This window comes from Centropristis striata, chromosome 5, assembly GCF_030273125.1.
Source record: "Centropristis striata isolate RG_2023a ecotype Rhode Island chromosome 5, C.striata_1.0, whole genome shotgun sequence".
Taxonomy (NCBI): Eukaryota; Metazoa; Chordata; class Actinopteri; order Perciformes; family Serranidae; genus Centropristis; species Centropristis striata.
The window spans coordinates 29,050,917-29,062,010 of record NC_081521.1 but is presented as its reverse complement, the minus strand read 5'-3'; the positions used below and the strand labels follow the sequence as shown (position 1 = coordinate 29,062,010).

Genomic DNA, 11,094 nt, shown 5'->3' with positions numbered 1-11,094 from the left:
ACAATAAAACTGCATTCTCAATTACGTTTCGACTGAAACCTATTTTCTCTCAGGGTTACAGTTGCAGTTTTAAACATGTGGTTAACATTATAGTTTGCAACAAAACTACTTATGTACTTCAAGCAAAAGATCATGATTTGGGTTAAAATAAGTTTATTTGTTATGTAACTTAAGTGTGAGTTGAGTTAATTTACAAGTTAACCGAGTCAATGTGACGGTGACCCATCCAACCTCCTCTCTATGGTGACTTTGATTAGAAACGTATTTGTGATAGGTCGACATCAAATGTTATCCGGGTGATAATACGTTCTCACAGAACATAATTGACATTTGTATTTTTGTTTAAATTGTTAATACTTTTTATATTTCTAATTGTTTATTTGCTCATACCTTTCTTATATTTCTAGTTTATACTGCTGTTTACTATGTATTGTTATTGTGCTATCCACTTTGCTGCAGTAACTTTGGAAATTTCCCCCTTGTGTGACTAATAAAGGAATAATAATAATAATCTTAATCTTTATTCAGTTTCGTTGTCTGGGATGATAATTGTTGATATTTTATGTACCACAGAAGTGTTTTATTTAATTTGAGTTTGAAGATCCTCATATTTAGAGTTTCTATGCAGAAATGAACCAGACTAACTCCTCCATTTTTGCAACTCTACAAAATACAGCTCTGGAAAAAATTAAGAGACAACTGCAAAATGATCACTTTTGCTGGTAATATTACTATTTATAGGTATGCATTTGAGTAAAATTAACATTTTTGTTTCATTTATAAACTGCTGACAACATTTCTCTCAAATTTGAAATTAAAACATTGCCATTTAGAGCATTTATTGGCAAAAAATGACAACTTTTTATAGTCTTCCTCATAAAATCAGATTTGGTTCAGGTGATCAGCTGATCAGTGTCTCATTACGTAGAATGAGGAGGCTTGTGTTAGAATCGAACAAACACTGGAATGGATTGGCTGCCATAGATTAGAAAGATACTGATTTAACACACATTTGTGAGAGTGGTCTCTTAATTTTTTCCAGAGGTGTGTGTTTAATAAGAGGAAATATAGGAAGTTTGAGGATATCAACCTTTACTGCATTGTCCCCAAACTTTGTGGAAGTGCAATACTTAATCACTGGAATGCCCCTTTAAAGAGTAATTTTCATTTTAAACTTCAGTGAAATACTATTGTGTCTTGAGCCAACACTTTCTAATGAACCTCAGGTTGGGTCTGATGCTCACTGCTGCAGGTGTCAGCAAGCCTGTTTCAAACTCTAACTGGACTAAACAGAACTTTAAAATAGTCAGGTGGCTTCAACAATACATGCTGCAACTTTAGTTAGCCACTAGAAACACAACTAATGACAGTTCTGATATAGATGTTTTTGGTCAAGAGGTCATTGAGTTTCCTCCCAAACTAGACAGGCTCAATTTATTTCCATATTCATTCTATTATACAGTCATGGAAAGGTTATTATACCACCCCTTTCAAATTCTTGTTGATTTTAATGCCTGTACAACTAAAGGTACATTTGTTTGGATAAATATAATGATAATGACAAAAATAGCTCTTAAGAGTTTAATTTATTAGCTTATATCTAGTCATTTTCCATGGTTTTCTTGATAATAACGAAAATCCTTATCAACAAAAACATGGAAAATGACTCTCTTAAATGAAACTCTTATGAGCCATAGTTGTCATCATTATGTTTGTCCAAACAAATGTACCTTTAGTTGTACCAGGCATTAAAATGATATTAGAGACAACAAGGGTGGTATAATAATATTTCCATGACTGTATTTGATAGTACTTGTACATTTCTGCCAAGATTAAAAAAAAACTTTTTGGGGGTGTTTTTGTGCCATTTGTGCTCCTTTTTTGACAGATTTTGGAAGATGTGAAGCTGTCTTCTGTTCTTCAAATGAAAAGGTGGAAAAAATAACTTTTGTGCAAGTTTAGTGTCCATTACACACCGGCCTATCATAATGTCTGTGCAGTGGTATGCACACTAGTGAAATGAAGAAAAAAAAAAAAATCCCAGTGCAGGAGGAGTATTCCAAGACTCCGCTGTGTTATCCCAGATGTGCAGAAGTGTCTTCTAATCCTCCAATATCCGCTCGATCCTAACTCATGTTTCCAAAGGACGCGTCGCTTGCTTCAGGGGAGGCAGTGCAGTTTGGTTTGGACACGGCAGGAATGGGGCAGGAGCAGAGAGACAGAGGAGAGAGTTAGTTCTGTCAGACTGACTACTGGAAGAGGTATGGAAAAAAAAAGAAGCTGACACAGACAATCTTTGTTGCAACACGCTACCGAATTACAGCTAGCCGCTAGCATCTTATATAAAGTGACGATAAATCATATTGTTTCAATTACCGTGAGTTTTTAAATATTCAGGGAAATATGCCGATTTGTATTCTTTATGAGAATTAGACTATAGACTATATATTAATGTCAATCCCCTATCTAGAGTCTGGACGTGGTTAGAAGAGGTGGGGTAAAAAATCGATACATAGTATCACAATATTTTGTGAGGCAATATTATATTGATTCATGGTCGCCAAGTATCGATATTTGGGTGATTTTTGACGGTCTTTTTTTCTTTTTTCTGGAGGCCGTATCGGCTCACTTTTAGAAATATACTGGACATACTGGTATCATAGGAAACTAGGAGATCCCATATCTATATGTGCGTCAGGATATCGTGTTGGAAGTTGTCGAAATAACGCTGCAAGTTTAGGCAATTGTTTGATGTTTCATGGTGATTTTCACAGTGGTCATGTGACCTCTGACGTCATGCTATCTCAATGAAAATATGCTCTCTGGGTCCCCACAAGTCTACTCTTTACATACATGGCTACTTCCCAATTCAGAATGTGTGAAAAAAAAAACACAATCCAAAAAACACGAAAAAATGCTTAAAATTGCAATAATATTGTATCGCTACTCAAGTATCGAGATAAAATCTAATTGTGGGGCCTCTGGTGATTCCCACCTCTAGTGGTTAGCCTAGCTTAGTGTAAAGCCTGGAAGCAGGGTCAAACTGCTTTAAAAAAAAAAAAAAAAAAAATACACCTTGCAGCTTCTTCCTTACATAAAAGAAAAAAAAATGTAAACGCGACAGTTCCTGGTTTTAGTTTTATTACTTCTAGACGAATGCCTGTCGTGGTTTTCTAGCATTGTACTGTGACAGACACCATGACCTGTGTTCACAGTCTGTGTGTGACCATCAGTGATATTCCTGCCTCAGATGCAGAAAAGAAACTCTGGGCTGATGGAGCCAGGCTAGCTCAACTACTGTTTGTTGTTGTAATACTCATTTCGACCACAAGGGGACAAAGTATTTACTTTGTATGTAGAGTGCATAGAAAATGTATAACTCACCTTAAAAAAAACACAAAGTGCTTTCAGTCCTATTCAAGAACATGAGGTAGTGGAGCCATTTATCCTCTTGTGGCAGAAATAAGTATGACAACAACACACGAAAATGATACTAACCCTGTAAAAAACTCACCTGCCTACCTTTTTTTTTTTTACTGGTTACACTGATATAAAAACACATTAAGGTACTAAGAAAGATTATCCTGGATTTTTTCCCCACCTGTTCTTAAGTCATAAACACAAGAGAGAAAACAAGTCATATCACACAGATCACCAGAAGCTTTTTCTCTCTGGGCTTCCATTGCTCGATCGATGGTTACTCAAATATTGACATCTTTCTTAACGTTCGGACGGCCTGCCATTTTTCGTGCTCAATTTTAGGAATACACTGGAGATTTTTCTATGTTGTTCCAAAGGTCTTGGCATATTGATGTATGGAGGTCTGGAGGATTTTCTGACCATTTTTATTCATTCTAGGTATGAATAAAATTGCATTATTAAGCACCAAATGTGTGTAACAAATGGTATCAATCCAAAAATTGCTGCAACAATTTATGGGACATAGTTGAACATGGAAATTGACTTCAGATGAGATAATATTAATATTATGACCGCATATACACCTTAATAGGTTGAAATAAATACATAATTAAATAAATAAATAATTAAATAAATAATTAAGCAATTTTTATTAGATATTTTTGACCAGAACAACTTGACACACAGTGTTGAGCTGCATCTCAAATTAATCTCACAGCTTTCAGATGAAATTCACCACTTCTATGAGTCATTTATTGTCTCCCCCTAAACATCCACTGCCCAAAACCACCAATTCTCAAAAAAGGAGCTTGAATGGTAACTGGTTAAGAATCCCGTTTACTTACGTGTCGAGTAGTACTCACCTGTCCTCATCCAGAAACACTCACTACATGAGACACGTGACAACAGCATGGGTCAGAGCACAGGGACACACACACACACAGGAGGATGAAAATACACTTTATGGGACTGTAATCTCTACGAACAACATGTGAATGTTCAGATTGTGATCTTCAGGTCGGAGTATGTTCTTTGACATGTGTTTGAACTAGGGATGTGAATAATTAATCGATGATCGATTAATGGTCGTTGAAAATTTGATCGATCACATGGAATTTATAATCGATCTGTGTATTTTTTTATTTTAATTTTATCTATGACTGTGTATCAGTACTCACTGAACTGAAACATGGCTGAGCGTTAAGTTCTGCGGCCGTACGTCAATAAGCCAATGAGCTGAGAATTAAGTTGGAGAAAGCTACAGTTTGCAAACTGAAAGTTGCAATAACAATTATAAAACACACAGAAATACAAGAGTATTAATCTGAGCAAGACTATCTTACTGTATCAAACCTTGCTAGCATGAATTACTAGGTTTCATTTTATCCAAAACTTATTTGAACACAAAACAAACTTAAATATGCAAGATTACTGTGAAAACTAACATCATGGCTAAAACATAAAACAATAAACTCCTTGACATTATCTTTACAGTTTAATCTCATTTGAGTTAGTTTACGATCGACAGGAAGTCTCTTCTCGTCCTTTCGAAATAAAAGCGTCCGTTATCAAAACATGCTTTTGCATAGTACTGTATATATATCTTTTTTTTGCCCATGTATGCATGTTTTTATACATACTGTATGTATAAAAACATAGCAATTGATCGATTATTGATTGTTAACGCTATAGATGCTGAGTTGGCAGGTTACTTCCAAACGCCCATCCCTAGTTTGAACTGTTCTAATGATTACGGTTTACTCCCTTGCCTTCTCATTTTATCTCTGTCAAACTTTTAAGTTAAACATCAACAACAGTATTAATAGAGGAAATGATAAAGTCTGCCAACAGCCCATAAGGTTTGTGGATGTAATAAAATCCATCTGACATTGACACATTTGGCTCAGATCCCACACAGATTACCTTAAATGATCATGTTGCGTGCAGTGTAGCGAATTTATAACAGCCAGTTGAGCCGCAGGTGCTTTGCAAACGCTCTGTGGAGGTGTGTGTGCGCGGGTGGGTCAGCTTTTAAAAGCCTTTAAAAATGTGGAATTTCTTTATGAGAATCAACAGTGACAGGTTTAACACTGTGTGCGACCTGTGAACTCTGCCGGTGCATGATTTCATTGATCACCTGTGTGGAACCAAACATACCGAAGAACATCAAACATTTACAGTACGACGTGACTGTGATGTTCCGGCCAGATATCATAAAGCTAAAAGAGAACTAAAAGAGAATATATTTGACTTACTTGAAGTAGAAGGAGGATATATCTGAAAATCTCAGATCATAAAGTTTTTGTGGCTGGATAGAAACAGGGCCAAATGAGAATTTATGCTTCAGTGAGACTTGGGTGAGTTGACCTTTAAATTCTCCAGATTTCATAAAAGTTAGAGGATAAATTTGATATATAGACAAAGAGATCACTCTCACATTATTATCTTAGCACATATATCAAGTGAACCCGAAACTTTAACATTTTATGAACAGCTTTGTGTCATCAAAGTTTTCCTTTAAATGCTCTGATTCTCTTAGAATAATTGTTATTAAAAACAACCTCATACCTCCCTGGTTAAAAACATTCAAAGATCCTGAACCTTAAGACACTAAATGTGCTGTTGCCCTAAATATTCACTGACATAACTACAGTAGTGGAGAATTGCACTGTAGTGTGTGTGTGTGTGTCCCATGTTCTACTGACCTTGGCTGGAGGTGCCTGGAGAGGCAGTGTCGGCCCCTCGGCCTCGACTCACCAACAGAGCCTCCTGGTTTTCGGCCAGAGCCTGCTTGGCCAGGTAGCGTTCCCTCTTGATCTTCAGCTCCAGAGATTCAGGAACATCAGGCACGATCCAATCGATGGCTCGCAGCACGAAGAACACCACATGCTGGAGGAGTGAACGGTAACAGATATTTAAACTCTCTCCTGTCACATTAGTACCCAAGCAGCTGGACATCATATGAGACATGATGTCCTGGACATCAACATGTGGAAAGAAACATTTTGTGTTTGAGCTTGAAGGTGGCCTTGACTTTTTAATCAATATTTAGACTGCTTGGTGGGGGAAAAAGATCAATACAGCATAGTATCGTGATATTTTGCATGGCAATATTATATCGACTCATGGCTGCCAAGTATCGATATTTAGCGTTCCGACGGCTGTCAGTATTTGCGCCATTTTTTTTCTTTTTTCCGGGGGCCGTAGTGGGCTCACTCTTAGAAATATACTGGAGATCTAAGGAATCTATAGACACCATGTGCATCAGGATATCATGTCAGGAAGTTGTCAAAATAACGCTGCAAAGTTAGTTTTTTTTTATGTTTCATTAAAAAAAATTCAGAGCAGTGAAGCTTAAAGTTGAGGAAAGTTTGAGAAAATGCTGCAGTTGTTGTCGTCCATACATGATAAATAGCAAAGACATGCAAGTTAATTGGTCTCCAGAACGCGGCGGTGATCCAGGACGCAGCACCGCGCCTGGTCTACAACCAGCCTAAAAGGTCACATGTCACACTGCTGCTCATTGAGCTCCACTGGCTACCTGTTGCAGCCCGCATCAAATTCAAATCTCAAATGCTGGCCTACAAAGTTGTCTCCGGTACTGCTCCTACCTACCTGAACGCCCTGATTCAGACATATGCTACCTCACGACCGTTGCGCTCGTCCAATGAACGGCGACTGGCTCTGCCCCCCCGTTGGTCCAAAGCAATCCAGACTCTTTGCATTTCTTGTTCCCCGCTGGTGGAACCACTACCAGTTCCAACCAGTGCAGGGGCGTCCCTCTCTACCTTTAAAAAACTCCTGAAGACCCAGCTCTTCAGAGAGGACCTTCTTTCCTAGCACCACACGATAATTCTACTCCTCAAAGAATTGTCACTAGCACTTATTGATGCATTAATAGCTCTTACTGCACTATACCTTGATTGTTTGCTTTTATTCTTCCTGTAAGTCGCTTTGGATAAAGGTGTCTGCTAAATGACTAAATGTAAATGTCTCTAAATCACAGTCACCAATAATGAATGAACATATTGTATACATTTGTATTGCACCTCATTTGCACCTCACTGTTATCTAGATTTTTTTTACATTTTCCATCCACTGTCATGTTATTCAATCTTTTGTTTATTTGCAGCCTTTGTATCTGTATCACCCACTTAGTATTGCGACTGCTACATGCAAAATTCTCTCGGGACAAATACATCTTTAGGAAGTTACTGAGCCTTTAAATGAATGATACCAGAATTGCAAATGTAAACAACAAAAATGAGGACCAGAAGGAGGAATTGGAACACTTCTAAATAAGTGAGACAGGGTCTAAATGGATGCAACGGAATAAATATAAACTTTAAAAAGAGAGACTGGGCCTGAGGGAGACGCTGAGAAAAGAAATGGGATGTTGGGGAAGAAGGTGAAGGCAGAAAAAATTGAGGGAGTGTCACAGAAAGGTGACAACAACAAAATAACATAAACTACGGCTATAGCAAGCACAAGACAGAAACACTAAAACACACACTTTAGTGAGAGAGCTTAATTGTCAGTATTTCAAATATGCACATGAGAACACAGCTGGGGAAAGAGATGTGGTTAAAAGATAAAAATGAATAAAATGTGGGAATAATAATCACCAAAACATGCAGAAGGAAACAAATGAGCAAAATAGAGACAAAGCAGCCTTCTTCATACCTCAAAAGCAATGATAAAACCGAGTCTGACGGCAAGAAGCTCCCAGTAGAACAGCGAGTAGTTTCCATTGTTGTCTCTGTACGCTTTATATCTAAAATAACATAAAACACAGAGTTAGTGCAGAACATGCTGTGTAATAGTTGGTGTGCATGATATGAACAGAACGATGTGTCAAACATCAGTAATACTACCCTCTGTTGGTCAAGTCTGTGATCTAAAGTCAAATCGAATCAAACCAAATAGCCTTTATTGTCATTATATAGTCAAAAATACAACGAAATTGGGAGTGCCACTGCTTAAGGTGCAATCAATCAATATCCTTTATTTAACCAAGTGAAAAACTCATTGAGATTAAAAACCTCTTTTCCAAGAGTGACCTGGCCAAGACGGCAACACAAAAGCAAAATGGTTATGCTAAAAACACAAGACACAAATAAAATACAGTCACACTACAAGAAAAACAAGAGTTGGATTGCATGATTACACAGTGCAATCACAAGATTCGATTGATCTTATTTCTCTGTCTTTTAAAATTGACTTGAATTTCCCCAGAGTTACAAGATGTGTCAATTTCAAGTCCTTCTGCACATCCTTCCAGGTAGACGGGGCAGAAAATTCAGTGCATAGTTAAAGCAATCATAACAACAAAACAAACATGAGTAAAACATTTAAAATAATGGTAGAACACTGAGTTAAAACAGGGACTAAATCAAGGATGTGTGATGTCATAAATAAATATAAAAATGGAGAAATTACTAATGAAAATACTACAAATGGTATAGAGGAGGTAGATAGTGTGTTGCACATATTAATTCTGCCCTACAAAGCAAAAAGGCAGTAACTGCATTTTTGGTCAAAAATGAGTTATTATCCTTTTCATGACATTCAAGGCATCCTTTGTTATGTGACAAAACATCTTATCTCAAATGTGTGTCGTTTTGGAGAAAAATGGTAGTTGTTTGTACAGTAACTGCAAAAAGCCCTAGTAAAACAAAGCAAGAGTACATTTTTCTCAGTACTGCACTCTGCGTAGTTACTGCCTTTATGCTTTGTAGGGCAGAATTGTATTGCACATATCAGTTGTATTCCACAAATGGGTATTTAGAATGCAGTTTCTGTATCCTGCTTTTCTACTATCATATTTGAGGTGTTTTTCATCCTGCTAGTTCTGCATTTCAAGCTTCTGCAAGATTAAAACACTTGATATTTTATAAACTTTCTGCAAAGAAAAGAATATATTTGAGGCAGAATATGGACAATCAGCATTCAATATACCTGCACAAGGGGTTTTCAGTGTAGTTAAGCGGGGCGTAAGCCAAGCTGAAGTTGACGTATCCATTGAGATCATTACTGAACTTGTACTGGTAGAGCAGACGAGGTAAAAAGTCTGATGTGAAGGCGATCAGGAAAGCCTGCGGAGAGCAAAAGAAGAAGAACGTGTTGCAGAAAATAGATAAGCGTCCATTCATCTGATGTGGATGTGATTTTCAATGGACTCACGTTGGCGATGACGGAGAGGTGTGACAGGGCTTCCAGTATGTTGAACCAGACTCCGATGTTCTGAGCGCGCTCAGCCACCGGCCGGCGGTACTCACATGCAAACTTGTGGGCGTCCAGGCGGATTTCAACCCAGTTGTTGAGGAGAGCGAAGAGCGGAGCGAGGGGGAACGCTGCCACGAAGATGGTGATGAAGCCAAACTGGAGGACTGCAGGAAAATTAATCAAAGCAGGTCATTGAAACTTCTTACATTATTCTTTTTTCATACATACAGTCATGAAAAAAAATATTGGACCTTTTCCTTCAATTTATTGTTCATTTTAATGTCTGGTACAAATAAAGTTACATTTGTTTGGACAAATATATTGATAGCAACAAAAACAGTTCATAAGAGTTTAATTTAAGAGCTGATATCTAGCCATTTTCCAAGGTTTTCTTAATAATAACCAAAATCGTAACCATAGAAAATGGCTAGATATCAGCTCTCAAATTAACCTCTTATGAACTATTTTTGTTGTTAGCATTATATTTGTATAAATGGGCCTTTAGTTGTACCAGGCATTAAAATGAAGAAATTGAAGAAAACAAGGGTGGTCTAATATTTTTTTCCATGACTGTATATTCATCATAGACATTGGAATGTTCAGTGACGTCATGTACTTAATAATAATACATTTTGAGCATTGTGTGAGGTACTCTTCCATCTTTGATGTTTATAGGGTTAGCTTGGACTCAACAAAGTCACACAAAAACACAAACAAATCGATCGATAGAGGCGGCCGTAGACCAACAATTCCTGCGTCCATACTGTGAGGTAAAATTAGTGTTTATGTCAAAGGAGTCAGCTGGATTTGAAGAGAGCTTCAGTTTCGCCCACACAGGGCTGTCCGATAGTGAGAAAAAGTAGAAAAAATATCCTAAATATCACATACACTTAAAATGAAATAGATTTTGATGACGTGGCATAAATATATTTTGCTGCTGTCTCCATCCACAGCAGTACATTGCTTCGCTTCCTGCTTCTTCAAATGAGGGCATGTCAACTGTCATCTATTACAGGAAATACACTGACTGACTATGGATAAGTACCTCTTAGAACAGCACTTCAAAAAACCCAAACAGGGATGTCTGACGGCAAGGTAAAGTGCTGAAAATATTGATGTTGATACTATATTCTCAATGCTTTATCTTGCCATCAGATAGCACTTTCTGACAGGAAACTGACGCCATTATATTAATCTAGGCTCTCTTCAAAGTACCTAAGTACCTCATGCAAACCCACTCAAAAAATCTGGACTAACAGTTTAAGATACAGTAGTGGTTACTTGCCCATTTCCAGGTACTCTTCGAACAAGCCTTCACACTCCACCAGCTGGTAGTCTTCCTCCCAGCGCTGAGGCTCATGGGATGCTTTATCACCCATCACCTTGGCCAGAGTTCTCTTCTGCTGCCAGGCCTTCACTTTACTGTCAGAGCAAGAAGACGGAGCTTAT

At 37.6% G+C, this 11,094-nt stretch overlaps 1 protein-coding gene across 1 annotated transcript in view; it reads right to left on the bottom strand.

Annotated features, from left to right (window-relative positions):
* Positions 1 to 1,785: 1,785 nt before the first annotated feature.
* Positions 1,786 to 11,094, bottom strand: part of ano11 (anoctamin 11) — a 29,511-nt gene continuing 20,202 nt past the window's right edge. Inside the window, exons 19-24 of the mRNA XM_059333112.1 lie at positions 10,931 to 11,067; positions 9,604 to 9,809; positions 9,379 to 9,515; positions 8,104 to 8,194; positions 6,126 to 6,309; positions 1,786 to 2,158 (exon numbers count right to left, since the gene is read on the bottom strand). Of these exons, the coding sequence (XP_059189095.1) occupies positions 2,127 to 2,158; positions 6,126 to 6,309; positions 8,104 to 8,194; positions 9,379 to 9,515; positions 9,604 to 9,809; positions 10,931 to 11,067 (787 nt within the window). The 3' untranslated portion in view covers positions 1,786 to 2,126. The remainder of the gene's footprint in view (positions 2,159 to 6,125; positions 6,310 to 8,103; positions 8,195 to 9,378; positions 9,516 to 9,603; positions 9,810 to 10,930; positions 11,068 to 11,094) is intronic.